General features: G+C 41.0%; 1 protein-coding gene across 1 annotated transcript in view; it reads right to left on the bottom strand.

The window, feature by feature from the left end:
* The window catches only part of Fmn2 (formin 2), a 309,451-nt gene that overhangs the window by 268,849 nt on the left and 18,923 nt on the right, over positions 1-21,679 (bottom strand). Inside the window, 1 exon segment of the mRNA XM_032914755.1 lies at positions 9,442-9,608. Coding sequence (XP_032770646.1) covers positions 9,442-9,608 — 167 coding nt within the window.

Raw genomic sequence — 21,679 nt, 5'->3', positions numbered from 1 at the left:
GGTCACCTATGTAGTCAGGCCACATGTTTTTAGGCTGCAGGAGACTTCATACATCTCAGCCATGCACTCCACCACTGAGCTACTATCCCTGCTCTGCGGTAACACTCCTGGACTGATAATAATGAAAGTGAAAAACACTCATCTATTTTCCTCTCTTACGTAAGATGAATAAAACAGCATATCAAAATGTTATTAAATCATGTGCCAGAGCAAAATATGTTTTTCTTTCTTTTCCTTAAGGCAGTGTCTCACAATATAACCCACGCTGGACTGAACTCAGACTACCCCAAATTACACAGCAATTTTGCTATCTCAGCGTCCTGAGATGTCAGTCACGAACCACCACTTGAAGCTTGAAAAATTCTTCTACACAATAATCTGAGAAGTATGCTTGATGATACATATGGCCTGCTACATCTCTGAAAATATACATACTCATGACTACAGGGTACAGTCATATAACCATCATGGAGTAGTAGTAGAATAAGTTATAGGAAGAAAAAGAAACACCACTATCTCTTAAACTCAGATGAATCAGAAAAATGACAATACATAATTAAAAAGTAGGCACAGTAGCTCAAGCCTATAATTACCACACTCAGAGGGGGCTGAATATGTGAGGATTATCACGTGTTCAAGGGCAACCTGGAATATGTAGTGAACTCCAGGCTGGTCTAACCTAAAAGGCTCTCTCTCCATCTCCCCCCCCCTGACTGTTTTTTCTCTTTTTCTCTGTGCATTTGTATAATAAAACATATAATAAAGCTCTTCTACTTTACTGTGATATGATCACTAATACAAGCATAAGAAATATAATTTGATAATTTGATACCTTGTAATATATCTTCAGATCATAAAAAGTTGCTAATTCTGGGGAGATTTTCTAAAGCCAACATATGTGTACTTCAAAGAATTAAGCCAAGTTGAAACATCTTAATATATATCCACATATTATTCCATAAGAAATAAACATATTTTATAACTGAAAAAATAAAATCAGATGGAAAGTGGTTCTTGAGGGGAACAGTAAACTTTCTTCTTGTGGCTTTTTCTGACTGCTCCTTCCCACGGGCCATCCTTCATGTCTGTCTCTCTCATTAGATTTGCTCATCTAAGAATCGCCAAAAAGTAGGTATCTGTGGAAGAAAGGATTAAGGCTGTGTAGCAAACTGGTCTTCAGCCACGTGAGATTCCTTTCTTGGTGATAGCAATATCAAATAAAATACCTATGTTTACTCTGTGCTGAGGCATTACTTTAAAAATGGACCTTTCATTCCTCCATGCTACATCCTCCATAAAGCATCTCCAATATTCACACATACATACAAAGAGAGCTGAATAAGCCAGTTGTATTGGAATATAACATTTCTGCAGAAAAAGAACAGGAACATGGAGTGATTGTGGAATGGTCATGAACACAACAGCCAGCAGGCATGATGTGTTCACCTTTACAACTTGTAGTTACTTCCCTATATCTTTCTCCAGTCTTTGCACTTCTATTCTGCTCCATCTAGAAAGACATAAAGGAGTAAGACCTATATCAAGAATGTGGTGATTACAGTGGTAAAATCGAGAACAGCAAGTGAAATAAGAAATGGATGCAATGAAAAACAGAAACCTGTCACAAAGCTGAGTCTCATACCATCTAATTCTCAAGTCCATGTTCCATTGTGCACTCCATCTCTCGAAGTATTTTCATGATTACATGATGGTTTCATGATGAACATAAGTAATGCTTGATCATTTAAGACAATTTACTGAATATATTCTCTAGTTCCTCATGTACTCACTCACTATGCCCTTCCTTACAACCTCGTTCTGCACAAACCACAGGATAGTTGTGGAATGGCTAAACAGGATTCTATAATAAGAATTTAAAACATGATAATTAAAAATAGCATGCACTAATTATTGTGCTAAATGATTTCTAACTTAAGCTTATTAAGCTATAAAGACAATTCTCAAACAAGATATGACTATAAGATTGACTATATGACTGAAAAGATTGTAATGTGATCCTGTAAAAACATAATCTCTCCCTACATGGAAGAGATGGGACTGGAATCTAAGCCTAGAGTCTGCTCTTAACCACTCTGGAGAGACCTTTCTAGTAAACATAGTCATACAGTTCAAGGGAATACCTTCCCAAAAAATTTGATTTGCATTTAGACATTACTGGGTGAACAGTCAAATAAATATATGTAATATTATAGAACAGTTGCAGACATGGGTGTTCAACCACGGGCATGTAATTCTGAATAGTATCCCAAGAGGAGGGATAGAACTGGGACTGGAGAAATAGTACTGGAGTTATGAGGGTACTACTCTTGCAGAGGACCAAATTCACTTCCCAGAACCCACCCAGGGTGCCTCACAACTGCCTATAACTTCAGCTCCAGGAGATCTGACATTCTTTTCTGGGTCTCAAGAGCATCTGCCCATATCCACACAAAGACATATGTATACATATAATTAAAAATAAAATAAAATCTTTTCTTTAAAAAAAGTAAAATTGCACTTATAAGCCAGACTAAAGATAACAACATGTCACTAAGTGATAAATTAAATGAGCTGAGTTGTAACAAATACTTGACAAGAATTCAAAGACAAGAAGACAAGATGGGTATCAGAAACCATCAAGGAGCTTGTGGAACAACTAAAACATGCAGAGAAACAGAAGACAGATGCAGAAAAAAAAAAAAAGATTGGGCAGCACATGGCTCCAGCTTGTAGCTGAAGCCATGGTTTCCCCGTCAGGGGAGAAGACACGGAAGCATTATCAAAAGAAAATCTAGGTGGCCCACTTAAAAGGGTGGCAGTCCTACTATTCAAGGATAAGACCAGAATTTTTGAAAGCCTTAAGTCTAGTTTGCAGGTTTGTTGAAAAAGTGGCCCCTTCTTGTGCAATCACAGCATTTAAGAGAAGATCCATGTTGTCCTTGTCCACGACTCATGAGGCTTGGCTAGGTAACACTTTGAGATAGAACCTACTGTTGAAGGCTGATCTACCCTAGGGGCATCCTAACAAGAAGAGATCAGAAGTCAGAGAAGTCAATGTGCAACAACTCCAGAGTGAGGGACAGCTGAAGAGAAGTCTCTAGCGAAGGATGCTCAGAAGTTCAGGTTCGAGAAGGTAAGCATGCCAACAGTTAAATGTAGGGGTTCATTAGTCCCATTGTTGGTAGATAGGCGTAGAATGCATCACTGTGGCGCATCCTTGAACTCAGAAGGAGGTTAGTGTTGGACCAATCCTTGAAGCCAACTGTGATCATTGGGGTTACTGGGCTGAACTCTGAAGTTCCAGGAGAGTCTCTGACTGCAGTATCCTCATCTCTACACTAAGGACTTTAATCTCGAGTGGGATTTGAAATCATGGAGACTGGTCCTCCTATACAGATCTCAGTGCTGGGCTAGGAATCTCTGGAGATGGAAGAGTGGTAGAGTTTGCCTCACCCACAGGTCGCAAGCTAAGTGTGGCTAGTAGAGACTCCTCTAACACATTTGCTGTTTTCTGTCCCATAGTCAATGATAGTGTATGGGTTGGGTATCAGTGTAAATGCACTTTCTAGCTTCTTTAGTCTTGTGTTGTCCTCATTTCAGTGGTTTTCTTCTTCCCCTCCCAATGGTGCTAGTAACTTGGCTCCCAACAGTAGGCTGCTCACTAAGAAGATCCCCAAATAAAAGTGGAAGTGGTAACCAAGTCAACTGGTACACAAATCACCCCTCAAAAACGCAAGAAACAAGTTGAGGATCTAGCTCGGGGCACTTTATGGCCCTAAGTTCTATCTGCAGTAGTAAAAATGAAAACAGAGAAAATCCTTTCAATGAAATGATATAAAACTTCCCCCATCACAATTATTCTCTACTAAACAGCCTCCTAACCTTTGGGAAGTCTCATTTTGTCTCTAGGACCTTACTCATGAACCATGACCTGTTGTCATTTGTAAATATCAACCAAATGGGAACGAACATGGCTGAATTCCTTCGAACACAGAAAACTGATCAAACTCTACTCATGACAAGCACACTGATATGCATCACTTACATAAGTAGACACCAGTGGGAACCAAGGTGGTCTCTTAGTCTCTTCCACCCTTGTTTTTGTCCTTTTTGGGTCCACAACCCATTTGTACCAAAGGCCACCTCTTCCTGACTTGTATACTTTGCTTTCTTTCCTCCATAATTTTATTTATTTGTTTGTTTAATATGTGAGCACACTGTAGGTGTCTTCAGGCACACCAGAAGAGGGCATTGGATCCCATTACAAATGGTTGTGAACCACCATGTGGTTGCTGGGAGTTGAACTTAGGACCTCTGGAAGTGTTCTTAACTGCTGAGTCATCTCTCCAACCCCTATTTATTTAATCTTAAGACATGGTCTTACTATAGCCCACACTGTCCTTAAATTCATGCACCCACTATGTCAGCCTCCGAAGTGCTGGGATTACAGAATGTCTTAGTTACTTTCTGTTGCCATAAAGACTCTTCAAGCAAGGCAACTTATACGAGAAAGCATTCAATTGAGGTTTTGTTTATAGTTTCAGAGATTGAGTCCATGATCATGTCATCAGGGAATGGAGTAGCAGGCCAAGCAAGCATGGTCTGGAGCAGTAGTGGAGGGCTTGCATGGTGAGAAGGCAACTATGAACCAGAAAGAAATAGAGACGGGGTCGGGGAGGGGGGTGGAGAGAGAGAGAGACAGAGAGACAGAGAGACAGAGAGAGACAGAGACAGAGACAGAGACAGAGACAGAGACAGACAGACAGAACTTACTGGGAATGGCACGGGCTTTTAAAACGTGAAAGCCTTCCCCCAAATGACCCATACCTTATCATTCCCAAAAGGCCTCATTCTCTGGGGATCAAGCATTCAATATATGAACCTAAGGGGACCATTCTCACTGAAAACACCATCCAGAATATTGGCCTATACTGAAAATTCTCCCCTCCTTTTTTAGTTGTTATTTTAACAAAGCATTCCTTTTTACTTGAATTATTTTATCATGAACTTTATTCACACCTGGTATATAAGATAAATTTCCTTAGCATTGGTGGATGAGTTAATATGAACACTCAAAACTACTTGAGTGTTTTAAAGTTCATAAACCCTTTATCAAGAAATGTGATGGGATGCATATACAGCCATCCAATTAGACAAGATGGATGAAGCAAAGAAGTGCAGGCCGACAGGAGCCGGATGTAGATCTCTCCCGAGAGACACAGCCAGAATACAGCAAACACAGAGGCGTATGCCAGCAGCAAACCACTGAATTGAGAATAGGACCCCCGTTGAAGGAATCAGAGAAAGAACTGGAAGAGCTTGAAGGGGCTCGAGACCCCATATGTACAACAATGCCAAGCAACCAGAGCTTCCAGGGACTAAGCCACTACCCAAAGACTATACATGGACTGACCCTGGGCTCTGACCTCATAGGTAGCATTGAATATCCTAGTAAGAGCACCAGTGGAAGGGGAAGCCCTGGGTCCTGCCAAGACTGAACCCCCAGTGTAATTCTTAGTTCTTTGTGGGATGTGGTTATTCTTTTGAATTTGATTTGACAATGATTATACAATGTCTTTTTTTTTCTACCTACTTTTGAATTATCAAAAAAAGACTGGGGCAAGAGAAAGGCTACAGAACATGCGAAGAGTAAATGAGAGAGAACATGTAAAGAGTGAATGAGAGAAAGCATGAGGGAGTGAATGAGAGAGCGAGTCTGAGAGCAAATGTGAGAGCAAGTGAGAGAGTATGAGAAGAGCATGTGAAGAGTGAGTGAAGAGAGAAGTGAGGTGTGTATGAAGAGTGTGAGTGAGAATGAAAGGGTAATGAACAGAGGTGTACAGGTGTGGGAGTTCGAGAAAAGAAAACCGCAATAGAAAAAAAAAAAAGCAGAGTGCACAAGAGAATCCAGAGTGTGTGCAGCCTCAAGTTGAGACAGAGACAGAGAGAGAAAGAGAGAGAGAGAGAGAGAGAGAGAGAGAGAGAGAGAGACTTTGAGCCTTGAAATTGCCCGTCAATTTGTACCCAAAGAGTAGTCTATGTATATTTATTATGAGCCTTCCAGATATTCCTGCTTCCAGCTGAAAACTCCGATCCTGTGTCGAGGCTGGAACCAGACAGTAAGTGGTGCCCAGGTCACGGGACTCAGAACTGGAAGGTTTAGGTAAGCCCCCATCCCCTTCCCTGTTTTTTTGGATCTGGAAAGGACCCTACCTGGGGAGCCATGGTCCCCTTGGCCAGAGAGGAGTGCGGAGAAAGAATAAGTAGGAAGTGATAGTGTGATAGTTTTATAGTTTTATTATGGGTCAAACTGAATCCAGTGAGAGATCTATGTATGAAAAGATTCTTCATAAGGTATTGCTTAAAAAGGGAATTCACTTTGAACAACAGCAGCTCTCTGATTTTCTCCTCTTTGTTCGTTCTGTGAGCCCTTGGTTACTTGATAAAGGGACCTTGGATGAGGCAGCATGGAAAAGGGTAGAAAAGGATATTAAAAACCTGGATTCTGGAACATAAGGATGAGGAAGACGAAGGACAGGTCCAGAGAAAGCGGTTCTGTTCTGGTTTGTGGTAAAACAGGCACTTTCCCAAGCTGAAATAAGAGACCTGCCCAGTTCATGGTTGGAAATGCACACAACTCTTTTCTGGAAATCAGCAGAGAGAATAATTATGAAAGAAGTCTCTCCCTGGAGATGAGCACATTCCTTCCCATCCCCCAGTCTTTCGAATCTCCAGTATGTTTGTGTTCTTTGTAGTTTGAGAAAAAGAAATCCTTATGTCTGTAGCCAGTAAGCCCTGGTACTGTTTATGATCTGGTATTAATGTGGAACAACATTTCCCATGAGACTACCTTTAATTGCCTCTGTTTGGTGCTCAGTTGATAGAGGCATTAGAGAGGTAGTACACAGACAGCCAAGGAATATGACAAGGAGGAAACAGTCACTTCTAGCTGAGGGATGAAATCCATATATGTGTTTGGTTTTTAATTTCACGTGACATTTAACCACCTTCTAAGATAGCATAACTAAAGAGGGTTTCTAGGCTCTTTAATACCAGGGCAGAGTAAGGTGACACATGAGAAATAACCAGGTTAACTTAAAAAAGAGAAAGAGAAAGGCTCAATGGTAGAACCCTTTTCTAGCATGTTTGGGGACCTGAGTTCATCCTCCAGCATCACACTAAATAAATAACTTTTAAAAAGCTTAAATAGTGGAATAAGATTATCCTGTTCATTTCAGTTTATTCCAGTTTCATATTTACTGGGTGAAAAGACTTTTTAGTTCTGAGCTTTATTGTGGAAGTTAATTTGATAGTAGTTTTCATTAAAAAGCAAGTGTGAGGGGTTGTGATTTAGCTCAGTGGTAGAGCGCTTGCCTAGCAAGCGCAAGGCCCTGGGTTCGGTCCCCAGTTCTGAAAAAAAAAAAAAAAAAAGCAAGTGTGAGGCTGTCATGTGAACTACTCTACTCCTGGGACAATATGAAGGAACTCACATTCACACATCTATTCATCCTAGCTAGGCCAACAATGACATTTAAAAAAAAATGATTCCATGGAGGTCCAACATGTCAACCCAACGGCCTTATCATGTTTGCTTACATAGCAAGAAGGCGGGATGCTACAGTGAGGTGGATGACTCCCTGGACCAATAAATCACTGAGAAATCTCATTCCAGCCTGGATGACAACATCCCTATAACAGCAGAGACAAAGTTCCTCGCCCCTTTGGTTAACCTCACTCACACAATATATTATATCACCTTCCAAGACCACAAGACCACCTGAAGCTTGGACAGAATTACATACGACTGAGAAGAGTAACTGGAATCTGAATGACCCCACCCCTGACTCCCTTCTTTTATGAGGTAGCATCAACAGGCTAGATTTCAAGCATACCTTGCAGCTAGTCACCACTGCTCTGATGAAGATGGCAAAGGCTGTTATAATTAAACAACAGCATGCAATATAGACACAGTTAGTGTTTCCCTCTACTTGTATTGTCTTTACCATATCGCCAATTCCATAATGATAGATACAGAATGTAGATCTACAATACTCTACACTGTAGTCACCAAGTTCTGTCTCCATCATGAGCTCCCACAGAGAAGAGACAAAACTTTTAAAACTGTCTTATTCTTTCCACAGAAGAAATAGATCTACCTAGCAGATTAACTGCTACATCATTCAACAACTTTCATAAGGGAGAGAGAGAGAGAGAGAGAGAGAGAGAGAGAGAGAGAGAGAGAGAGAGAGAGAGAGAGAAAGAGAGAGAGGTCTCAAAGAAGTTTCGTGAGTCATGGAGTAATCTAGAAAGTTTCTCATAGGTCAGAACTGAGATCTCAGAATAATTTATGAGATTTCTTCTGCTCATACTAAAGGGGGTTGGGAAAGATCTCTAGTTAGGACTGGTCAACAAGAGAAAGAAGAAAACCCCAATCATGGACACTTTAGTTCTGGGGACAAAGATAGCCTCACTGTGTAGCTCAGGCTAACCTGAAACTCTTGATCTTCCTGCGTTAGCCTCCCAGGAGCTGAGATTATGGCCATGAGCCACCTACCTGGTTCTATAACTGGCTTTTGACTTCAGTCTATGTTTACATTCACTGGAGGTATGTTTGACAAATCTGAAACAAATGTAATTGCCCATGTGATCAGAATTCAATGTCCTCAAACACTCAATTCCTGGGCTCGGCACAAGAGATCCACCCAGACCTTCCAGCTTCTCATGAAAGATGCACGTATGAGAATTCTCAGCTTTAGGTGCACCCTCAGAACCATGCTATGCATGTACCACGTACCTGAGGAAGTTAACACTACTCTGGTTTGATGATGCTCGTCCGGGAGCACTGATGTTCATGATGCCTTACAATCATGCCTTTGGAGTTCCTCACTATTAACCCTTGATGAGTCAGGGTCTGGGTAAAGGCAGATGCTGTTGCTTCTCCTTGCCAATGTTTAGTGCACAAATGAACTGGGAAAACACTCGCAAAGCATACTAGTGCCCATGGAAACCTGTGGCCCACTGGGACTAGTATTTTGCCCTTTGGTGCTGCTTCCGAAGGAATGTCTGTGACCAGCACTGAAATACTGATGTGCGAGGTGTACTTGCAGGAAAACCATTGGCCTATGCATGTTCAATCTCTACCAGGAAGAAAAATTCTGGTGATCTTAACTAGCCTGATTAAAGTAGTCTAGAAATCTAAGGGTCTGGGTTTCTTTTATTTCTTTGTTTTGTTTTATTTTAAAGGAGGTTTGCCAACTACATTTAATGCCCTCAGCCAAAGAAAAATATAGAAACAGACAATCTGCGCCCTTGAGTGGCCCAGGGGAGAAAGCTTGCATCACACCTTGTTTTTAAATTATAGGGTGACTGGGCAGACACACATCACAGCTGCTACACCAGTTGCAGTCCACCGTTCAGACAGAAGTGGATTCTCCTACTTACATCAAATGGAGCTGAACTTGACCCAGCGTTCTGATTACACGGTTCCCTGAAGCAGTCACTAAAAGGAAGTAGAAGACCCATGGCAATGATCCGGGAGCAAAATTTTTCTGCTTCTTCTGGAGGCCCGTTCTCCTGCTGGCTAAACAGCTTCTCCAACAGCGTTCGCCCTGCACATGAAACACAGTTATTAGAGGGAGGTTGGCAGATCACCTGGCTCAGAACTCTCCAGAGAGGATAGTAAACATCACTAGTGAGCAACGGTCTCCAAGGCTACTTATGTGCAGAAAGGAGCCCAATGAACAAAACTGCAATGTGAAGCCAGACACCACATAGGAAAAGGCAGGAGGGTATGCTCTCCCAGGCTCCCAAACATATCTTGCCTCAAAAGAGAATGGTCTCTATTACTGACTATATATTCTCCATCTAAAAGAATCTCCATCCCTTTGGGATTTAATTAAGCAATTCTCCTTTCTTTCCTACTTTCTTTTTTTCTCCCTGCCTTCAGAGTATTCTTTGAGGAAGCAGTAACTCAAACTGCCACCATTTTGGGCCTAGAAATGTCAGAGACTGACTGACATTCACTGTCTCAGACCCAGCACCAGGGAAAGGAAGAAAGTGAAACACAAAGGTATCAGCCCATAAAACAGGCAGGAAAGCTGGCGAGGAAATAAAAGTCATCCTGAAGAAGAAAAAGATTTAAATGTTTTCAGTTGCTCCATAGAAACAGCTATGTGTGGGGTCTGGAATGATGGCTCGGCCGTTAAGAGAATTTGCTCTTTTTACAGAGGACCCTGGTTCTCTTCCAAGAATCTATGTGGTGGCCCACATTCATCCATTGCTTCAGTTACAGGAGATCCTCTTCTGGCCTCTGCAGGCACGGCACACATGTGACAAACAGACATACAGACAAAACACCCCATACACGATAATAAAATAAAGTAAAAGTTCAATAGTTTTTAACGCAAGAAATAGCTTTATATTGACCATCTAAATTTAAAATATTTTGTTATTTCTTCAGAGAAGAATCATTAAGAAGGGAGGATACAGCAGAGAGGAAGGTTCCACAGACATCAAGACAAACAAATGGCAAGGCATAGAGAATAAATGTCTGTAGACTGCTCAGAAATAAACTGAATAAACTCCTCCCTGAAAGGCTTGGGGAACACTTAAAAAGAGGGACAGGAGGACTATAAGAGTCAGAGATCTGGAGGACCAAGGTAACTCAATGTCTTCTAGGCTGTACTGCAAAGGAGGGGCACCCCATCCCCCATCCAGAGCCTAGAAGCTTCTGTCAGTTAATGGTTGCTAAAGAGGACAGACCCTAGAAGACTGGGTCTTGCTGGTCCATGTCTCAACCTTCCTTTTCCCTTAGAATCATCTTGGAAAAACACAGTGATGGGTAATATGGGCACCTCTACTTTACTAGTCACTGTTTGATTCTAAAGATAGACAGATGTGAGAGTCAAGGATCCAGTCTCTAATCTATTTTTAGTGACTACCTAGAGTACTGTTCTGGTGAACTGGCTGAATTTCGGTCCTACACTAATCCCATGCATTATTGAGGACAGGCTGCAGGTCGACCAGAAGTTCCTCTTTAGGTAGATGTGAAACTGGTCAGACTGAAGATCACAGCTTAAGTGCCAGACTGCCTCAGACTTTTCATACTCCCATGTGTGTGCTAAATGGCACACCCTCTAATGTCATGAGAAGTGGCAACTGCCATGGCAATGACTAAAAATATTATAAAGGGAGAGAAAAGAGTTAACATCCAACTCCTGGTAAATGTCTAACAAGATTCACAAAAGATGTGAATAGCCTCTCTTTATTTGCCTATGCCTCCCCCTCATAATTTTTACAACTTAACTAAAACTACTTTCTCCAATTTCTAATCTTGGCCAAAAGTAAAAGTTTCCCTAGATGCTCATTGGGTACATGGTCTTGTTATAGGGTCCACAATTCTGGGAAATAAAGAAAAATTTTGGGACCTAGTTTCAGGTGAAAATCTGATACAAACTACATATATTCCCACACTCAGAAATTCAGAAATTTGTACAATATTTTCTCTGCATCCACAAACTAAAACAGCAGAAACAGAAAAATTCTTCTGGGTCCCTTCCATATCACAACTATCCTCTATTCTTGATCTCTGTTACTTCTCCCTCTCATGAGTTCATCTTTCAACTTTAAACCAAAATTAAGCACCCTGAAGAACCCGTCTGAGCCCCTCCGAAACCATTGTAAATCACTCTATGAACTCTTTCATTTAACTATTTTACTTAAGTGATTGTATGTTATTTTAATTATCTAATCCTTTACTTAAGTAATATGTTTCCTTAGAATATACAGCTTGAAAATATGATAATCTGTAGAGAGGAAAAAGTAAATATTTGGAGAATGTATAGAATATTATTATACTACTGAGTAATGTATATTTAATTATATTATAGCCAGAATTTAGAAAGGAATTTTATACACATACACACACACACACACACACACACACACACACACACACACACACACACACAATTTCTTTTGCCTTTCTGCCCTACTGTAATTCTTTAAGACATTACCTCTCTATTGCTGGCATTCTAAATTTGAAAGAGAGGCTTCACCTTAATAATGAAGACATTAACTACTAAATGATCTTGCTTTAGAACCCATATAACACCTGGTGACCTCTGAAGTACTCACTCCTTTCTAAAGTTCTATAGTTAAAAAGCATTATGTCACTGACTAGCACAGAGCATACACATTGATTGAAAAAAAATAATATTCCTGATGAAAAATGCAAAGTGGGAGCTGAGCGGAGGTGGAGGTCCTCCATAGCCATCTGATGAGGACACACGGGGACAACCGAGAAAGACCTTCTTACCTCACCAGCTTTTGGACATTCCTCCTCTTTCAAGAACTTTGGCATTGAGAAGATCTCTTCCCCCTTTCTGAACCTGCTTTTTAAATTCTGTTACTTCTGTTGCCCCAACACTTTGTCTCTCAACTTTAGTAGACAGACTTCAATTCCAGGAATAAAATGCTAATTCCATTTGAGTAGCTAGTCAGATATTAGAGGACTTAGAGGTCACCAAGGATGGACTTTTCTTTCCTAATTACCAGCTTATAAAACCAAAACCTAAAAATTGAGGATTTTGATTACTGGCCAAATGAATGAAGTCTTCCTAATATCTCAGGCTTGAGTTGAAACATAATATTCTGAACTGTATATCATCAGCTGATAACTATCTAACCTTATAAGATCACTTTCTTTCTATCCCAGGGCTTTCTGACACTGTCCTCTCCTTAAGAATTAATTCAAAATGATTCAGTTCAAATTGACCTGGCCAGGAAAACATCCCTTAGAAAAAGCTGCCTGTTTTAGGGGCACACAACAAAATGAGGCATGATTTAACATGCCTATAATCCCAGCATTGAAATGCAATAGTAGAAGAATCAGACATTCAGGGCTATCCTTGGTTCAAAGCAAGCTCAAGGCGAGCCTGGTCTACATGAGACCTTGTCTTAAAGAAAGAACCTGAAGGAAAGAAGTAGGAAGCAATATGACTACTACCTAAGATGCAGATTAACACAATAGTCTCTCTGGTCATCTGCTGAGAGTAGTGAGAGTGGGATGGATACCTTCTTTTATACAAAAGGCTTTTGTACGCTTATTCGTGTGTATCATCCGAATTCTCTCAACAGTGTTGAAAGGAACCAGGAAGCCAAGAGGAGTCCTGAAAGGCAGTCCTGTGACAAGGCTGCTCCAGCCAATTCACTCTATAAAAATCCAAATAGTCAATGTTTGTGGCTTTGGGGCTGCATGAGTTGCTCTCATATATTCTTGCCTAGTTGGATTGTTTGAAAACACCTTGGGAAATATAGCATCCATTCTTAGCTCAGAGTTTTACAAAACTAGGCTCCAATCTATACCTTGGATATGAGAAGTAAATTGTATGTTGCTTGCTGTGTGTTTTACAAGTCATTCCATGGCCTACCATGAGGTAGAGAAGTCCCTTTAGCACTAAGCTACAGAGTCCCAGCCTAAGTTTTAACCATAACATAAAATCCTGTCAAAAACATTAGACATGAATTCTTATGCCTTTTCAATTTCTATTAAACAAAACTAGTCTCAAAATGTCTCTTCAAAATGTAGCACAACAACTCAAGCAAAAATAATGTTTATTTTGTCCTCTCTCCATCATTAGGACATTCTTTGATCTCCCAATGAATTTTCAGTTAAATGAAAGATTTTTTTTCTCTGTAGAACTGAAGTTTATCTGTACCTAACTAGAATTACTACCTAGGAAACTGCACCCCAAATCTCAAGTGGTTAATTATCAGAGTATAACCATTGTGCACAGAATACAAAGTGGTTGAAAATAGCTCCGATATGACTATGGTTCTTCTGTATGACTCAGACACTATGCAGCAAAAATAACAACAGAAAGCCAGAAAACAGGACTTGGTGTCTGAGTGAATGTAGCATAGTAAATAAGCATGTGCCCAAATATTACCAATAATCAAAGGGCATGCGAGAGAGGCACTAAAGCCCTCTGGCTCTATGATGGGAAAATAGTCTTAAGTCTTTTATATATAATTTCCCATCTATGATACATATTCATGCAAACCACAGCTCTCATGTAAAATGGAACAAGAGATAGCTTACTCTGGGACAGTAATGAGTGACTATGTTCCAAAAGATTCTGATTACCCCATATACCATGGCCTAGCATGTTAACAATTTCTAGAAGTTTTTACAGTAACAAAACGAAGAAAGTCATAAATCAAGGCATTTAAAAATATATTGGTATCACTGTGGGTTGTGGCAGACACCTTTGATCCTAGTCCCCATGAGAAAGAAAAAGGTGGAACTCTATGAGTTCCAGCCCAGTCTAGTCGACATTACAAGTTCCAGGTCACACCACACAATGAGACCAAGTCTCCAGCAATCAAAACAAACAAACAAACAAAAAGCAAACAAAAGACAACAATAAACCTACAATGGTGGGACAATCAGGTAAATGACATCTGATTGATAACATTATTAGCTTTTGGGCTGATGATAACCACAAGGATATTAGGTTAAACACAGAAGGCACTATAATCAGTGAGTCAGCCTTGTGTAATCTTCAACACATTGTACCTTTTGGCAGAGAACATCAGTTCAGCTGGGAACTATTTAAGCTCTATCTGTAATAATTCAGTGCTGTGAGTGAATCATGCCGGGCGCAGCATCCCAGGTCACTATCTCTAGATGCCAGTAGCGCAAGTACCCCATTCCCAGTTGTAACATCAAAGAAATATATCTAAACCAATACTGTAGGGCCATAGGTTGAGAAACATGCTCAGCGAAATTCTCTCCCTGTTCTAACAATAGTCTGTAGAGTGCCCCTTGAGTATGTCCTTGTCCTGATGTCTTCCCATAAGAAGGCGTCTTACTTCAATTCATACATATTTAAGGGACAAGAAAGTAGGCGGGTAGTGTTGTCCCTGCGCCTGACAAACATTTTCCAATTATTAAATATCCTTCAAAAGCATAAGCTACTTTGAAAGTTCATGCCACTGGGTCACCCGATACTCTGATTCTTTTCTACATTCCTTTAACCTTTTAACACTTCCTCTTCAGCCCTGCCATTCAACAAGTATTACATCCTCTAACTGCCATTCTCCAGAGGAAGTCCAGCCTGGGGATTTAGCTCACTGGTAGATGACTAACCAAGTATGTATAAGAATCTAGGTTTGACCCCAAAAGCAACCACAAATAAATAAATATCCTAATAAAAATCTTCTAAACTTACAACACTCCTTATTTCCAGTTACTGTTGCATTTGGAGGTTGGGGGAGGCAGGGAACTTCCCTTACATACAAAAGAACTACGAGCTGGAATTATGAACAGTGAAGTGGGAGTTTCTGGTTTCTTCGGAGATTCAGTTGTGTCGCGTGAGTCTTTTTCTGGAAACTGTCTTATGAGAGGATGTTTTTGTTGAATCAGACACACAGGAGGACATTTTGCAGAGAGAACAGACACGTGGTGTTTTGCTAGAAGCTGCCTGGAAAAAAGGCATGTGGCGTTTTGCTAGAGCAGATGCTTGAGAGAACATGTGATGTATAAATATAACCCAACGGATAGTGGACAATGCTGTGCTACATTGGTTCACCTTGCCACTCTTTGCTGATTTTCATTGGCTTTTGCTGAGCCCATGGCATCGGTTTGCCTTGCCTTCTCCTTGATTGTTGTTTGCTGTGACTTCATAGAGAGAAATACACCAAAGAACTTCTGGTAGGGTTCTGGTGGCTTCTTCTTTTTTTTTTTTTTTTTTTTTTTTTCTTTTTTCCGGGGCTGGGATTGAACCCAGGACCTTGCACTTCCTAGGCAAGCGCTCTACCACTGAGCCAAATCCCCAACCTCTGGTGGCTTCTTGATACTTCTGTGAGCTTGGGCCTATTGGCAGAGTCTCATAGTTTTTTCTGGATTGAACTGCTGTTGCTGATTAGTGAATGGGGTTTGCAGATGGATCAAGCTACCACTGCTGATCCACATGAACGGAACTGCTGCTATTCTGACAGTAAAGATTGGAATCACACACACACACACACACACACACACACACACACACACACACACACACAAAACTATTTCTAAACAAGTCTACATCCTCTTTCGCCCTGTGAACCTTTCCTCTCCACTACCTTTGGTGGGTGGTGAGCTAGAAGGGAGGTTAAAGAGTTTAAGTACCTCAAGATCAAATTCAGTCTGGCTTGATGGATCCTTTACCCACTAAGCCATATTTTGGGTCCAATTTTCATTTCCTGAGATAATTTCTCATTGTCAAACCTTTGTTAGCCTGGAACTCAGTATGTATGTAGATTAAGCATGTATCAAACTCGTGGCAGAAGTCCCCCTGCTGGCAACTTTTAGTTGACTTTAAAGATGTCTTCATTCAACATGATAGGAAGTTATACAACCATTAAGTGTCATTCTATTGCAGAAATAAAAATAATTGAATTTAGTATATTCAAGTCATACTGAAGATATTAAAAGGATTGGGAAAAGTAAAACTCTCATAGTTGGATAATGCTAGGAGCCAAGTCCACAATATCAGAGAATTAATAATAAAAATAATGAAGCATTTATCCTTTTTCCCCTGTATTAAATTTTATTTTGAGGTGCAATAAATTGTACCCAATGAGTAAAGAAAAGTATTCAGAAGAGAAAAGCATCAACCCAAAGGTGCAAGGGAAGTGACAGAATTAGAAAAATGTCATTCTGTGGTCCTCAGTAAGATAATGTACATTTAGAGGATAGCAAAGACACAGAAAAGTCATCGTGGAGAAAAATGTTAACTGGGATATTTGAAAATAGAGGCAAGCTGTTACCTCCACACCCAGCAACTATTCACATCTGTAATAGAGAGGAGAAAGTACACATGCAGCTTACTGATGTTGGAGATTTTGATTCATAAATTCCACCAGTCATGAACACATGCTGACAACCCCAAAACCTAATCATATGTTAGGAGGCACCTTATTATACATTTTAGGCAACACAGAGTGCTGAAAAATGAGTACGTACCCCAGATAGTCAAGTTTCTTTACATCCAATTGATCACGTTATAGCCTAGAGCTGTCCTTCAGTATCCGTGGAGAAATAGTGCCAGGGTCCCTCCATTAAACCATTGACTTCAAAGTCCAAGGATGCTCAATGTACCTTGCTTTCATATAACAGTCATACGTCTCCTTAAATACTCAAAATTATCTCTGTATCAATTACAATCCCCAATATGGCATGAACAAAGAGGTGTGAAAACGTTGTCTAAGGAATAAGATGTCTACATGTTCATTACTTTCACAGTGTTTGTTTTTAATATCTGATCCGAGGAGCACAGTCAATTTCAACAATATTGAACCCTGGAACCCAGAAGAGTGAGGTGTAGCTTAGAATTGTTTGGGGGAGGTATTATGAAGTATCTGATGCTAAATCAATAATTCTGGGGCTTCTTTTAATATTATTCTACTAAAAGCCAGTAATAGAGTTAAGGAGGCGAGGATGAAAATGGTATGGCATATGAAGCTAAGAAACAGGCTTCTGGGATTCCATTAGACTTCCACAGGGAGGGGTGTAGGAGGCAGTGCTGATGCTAAGGTCCTTTTTGCAATTGGGTCTTGATCTTTCAGTAAGGAAAGCTGGGGGCCAACTGCTGGGCAGAAGGTACAGGCAGGACTTCCAGATCCCAGGAGCAGACACAAGGAAGGAGGGGAAGAATTTTTGCCATGTTTAGGAGGGAGGAGTCAGCAGCTATGTGAGGTTTTGGGAGGAACTGGGAGCCATGGTCACTACTACAGGCAGGTCCTCTGGGAGGTTTGGCAGGGTCTAGGTAGGACTGGCCTCTGAAGTTTAGGGCAGGTGGGAGCAGTAGAGATAAAAATATTAATAAGGGCACACTTTTCCAGGCAGGAAATTGTAGTGCCTAGCTATTGTGTCCTAAGGCAATTTGAATAGGAACAAACTATCTTTTGTCTGAAGATTCGAAGGAAACAGGGTTGGGGCTGGTAGCGTGGTCACTTCCCAGAGCTAAGAGTGGCTAGAGCTTAAAACTTCATGCAACAGAGGGGGCAAATATGCATAGGAGAATAGAAGCAGGCTTATTTCAAGTTTGAAGCCAACCTGGTCTCTACAGTGAGCTCCAAGCCAGCCTGGTTTGTATGAGAAAAGATTTCCCAGATGGGTAAGGGAAGTCACTCAGTGGTAGACAGCTGCTTAACATTTGCCAAGATTCAGGTTAAATTCTAAACACCACATAAAACGTTGTTTGGTGATATAAATGGTATGCCTTAAATATTTTCAAAATAATAAAATTAAACAATTGTAAACCCCTGATTTCGCAATTGAGAGCCCAGTATATTAAAGAGTAAAGTCGTTGTGATGAGACATGGAGAATTTTTGTCTTTGCCAGCTGGTCTTGGCTGGAAAACATTGATCACTCTTTTTCTGTCTAGCGAAAGAAATCTAACGAGTCAAGGCATGTTGGCAGAGGCATGAACGTCTGTGTCTTTTGCAGAAGCTGAGGATTGGGGATTCCATGAGGACACACTCGCCTACCTGCAGAATTCTTTACAGAGAAGGGCAGGATGGTACATGCATCTACAATCCCATATTGGGAGGCGGAAGCTGAAGGTTGTAAGTTCAGGGCCAGTCTTGGGCATGTAGTGAATCTAGGCCAGCCCGGACTACATAATAAATAAAAGTGGAGAATATAGTAGCCTGACTCCATTTAAATCTAACCCTACTTCTTAGCTGTACAAGAGACTAGAAACAAGTAGTAGTCCATCAGGGTTCACTTGTGTGCTCCACCCCCAAGCATGTGGACAAATGCTTCAAAGAATTCTTATTTCTTTCAATTTTTCCTCTCATTAGGTGAAACCATGTCAAGCATACTGACAAAATGTTATCCTATACAATTGAATGTACTCAACTATTCACATCTATACACACACACACACACACACACACACACACACACACACACTTCTTTGTGGTAGTTTGAATATGCTTGGCCCATGTAGGGAGTGGTACTATTAGGGGGTGTGGCCTTGTTTGAGTAGGTGTGGTCTGGTTGGAGAAAGTGCTTCACTACGGGCTTTGAAACACCCCTCCTTGCTGCCTAGAAGCCAGTCTTTTCCTGTTTTTCTTCAGAATAAGATGCAGAACTCTCAGCTCCCCCAGAGGCATGCCTGCCTGGGCACTGCCATTCTTCCTGCCATGATAATAACAGACTGAACCTCAGAACCAGTAAGCCTGCTCCAATTCAATGTTGTCCTTACAAAAGTTGCCTTAGTCATGGTGTCTCTTCACCACAATGGAATTCCTAATAGACACTTCTTCTTTTTCTTTTCTTTTCTTTTCTTTTTCTTTTTTTCAATGCTAAGGGTGGAGACATGGCTCGGTCATTAAGACCACTCACAGCTTTTGCAGAAAACCTGGATTCAGCTCCCAGCATCCAATGGCAGTTCACAATCATCCATCAGTAACTTCCGTTCCAGATAGCTAATACCCTAGTCTACCCCTGAGGAACACTGACATACATATGGTACCCATACATACATACAGGCAGACAAAACACTCATACACACAAAAGATAGTTATTTTTTAAAGATACAAACCTGATAAATGTGGTCAATAATTTGGTTCAACTTAAGGGGAGGAAATTATAAATTTATTGTAAAATTCATTTGAAAGGATGAAGGAAGCACAGGTCAAATTGTCTTCAGCTATTTTTACTTTAGTTTTACATCTAGTGAACTTTAATGTAAAAGGCAATGTTTAAGAGCTTCCGCATGGGGGTTAGGGATTTGGCTCAGTGGTAGAGCGCTTGCCTAGGAAGCGTAAGGTCCTGGGTTTGGTCCCCAGCCCCGGAAAAAAAAAAAAAAAAAAAAGAGCTTCCTCATGGGAGGCATGGTGACACAGGCCTGTCCTCCCTGCCATGCCTGTCATCCCAGGAGTAAGGAGGTAATGATTTCAGAACTAGTCTGGGCTGCAGAGTGAGTACCAAGAAAGCCTGTGTTACTTAGCATGCATGACACTGTCTTGAAAAAGGAAACAAAAAACTAAACTAAAACCAAAACAAGCAAGAGCCTACAGGACCTGCTTGTTAGAATTTCTAACTTCAGATTAATTTTTTTATTAAAAAAGCATACATTATTTATTTAACTATATTTATTTTTTTAAGATTTTTTAAAATTTATTATATATAAGTACACTGTTGCTGTCTTCAGACACACCAGAAGAGGGCATCGGATCTCATTACAGATGGTTGTGAGCCACCATGTGGTTGCTCGGATTTGAACTCAGGACTTCTGAAAGATCAGTCAGTGCTCTTAACCACTGAGCATCTCTCCAGCTTAACTATATTTATTAAACCCATGTTGAAAACAGTTCATTTAATGATAGCCTGGGGATTCACTATCCATTAATGTTCCCCACTGATTGATTCTGTCTCTGTCTCTGTCTCTGTCTCTCTCTCTCTCTCTGTCTCTCTCTCTCTCTCTGTCTCTCTCTCTCTCTCTCTCTCTCTCTCTCTCTCTCTCTCTCTCTCTCTCTCTCTCTCTCTCTCCCCTAGCTTCTCTCATGCGCAGCCTTATCCTCCTTCCCCCTCTACACGCAGCTGTAGAGGGCATCAAAGGCAGGTTTGTGTGTATAGAATTAGCTTTACTTTCAAGCGCTAGCTGCAAATGTTCCTCTTACCTCAATAAACAAAATTCAAAGAGCTAGATAAACACAGGAACAGCTGCTAGGGTAAAAGTAGAAAGAACTATTTATCATCATACTGAAAGTACTAATCCTCCTATGTAAGCAAGACTCAAAATCCCTCATCTCAGCATTTGAGGAGGCTATTAGGCCCTTGACCAGCAACCCTGTAAAATGTAGAGAAAACACACACAAACACTCACAGACCCTTGTGGAAAGATATCTGTTGTGTTTCATGAAATGCAGTAGCATCGTGCAACAGGAGGCAGCACCTTGGTGGCCTGACCAAAGTGTTCCCCTGAAGAATTACCACCTTGGACAGGTCTAATACCAAAGAAAGTTTATTTAGGGGAAAGGAAGGGGACCTGAAGAAGGAGGTAGAGGCAGAGAAAGAGGAGCAGAGAAGGACAGAAAAAGGGAGGAGAGAGGAAGAGAGGAAGAAGAGTCTAGCAGGGGATATGTGGGGTAGAGACGGAAGGAGAGGGGGAGGGGAAAAGAGAGAACACAGAGAGAAACAGAGATGGAGTCAGAGAAAAAGCAAGGGGTGAGGGACTGTGGACACACACTGTAGCGCTTAGCACCTGGCTAGTACCAGAAGGGCGGAGATGCAGGCTGTTGCTAGGCAACTGTTGGGCGGAGCCTAAAGGAATCATTAGCAGCGTCGTTAATGAATGCAAACACTCAATCACTCTCCAGTCCTCAGCCTCCTGAGTACTTGTTAGTACATCCAGGCACCATGACCTTGAAAAAGCCTTTTGGTGGACAGACCTACTCAGGATAAAAGATGTTTGGCATCTGTCAGTATCTTACAAAACAGGCAGAACAAGGATTTAAAAAAAAATGGCACTGGGAGTTAACCCTGGGCTTTTGGCAAGCTAAAGCCAAGGCATGCTAAACAGGGTACTTAGCCACTGAACCATATCCCTAGTTCCTACAGAGCAGACATTATCATCACAGTTTCAAAGAGCTAGCTAATGAGAAAGTTCCAGAATCTGCCAG

Source organism: Rattus rattus, chromosome 10 (assembly GCF_011064425.1).
Source record: "Rattus rattus isolate New Zealand chromosome 10, Rrattus_CSIRO_v1, whole genome shotgun sequence".
In the NCBI taxonomy this organism is placed as follows: Eukaryota; Metazoa; Chordata; class Mammalia; order Rodentia; family Muridae; genus Rattus; species Rattus rattus.
This window is presented reverse-complemented; position numbering and strand designations above follow the sequence as displayed.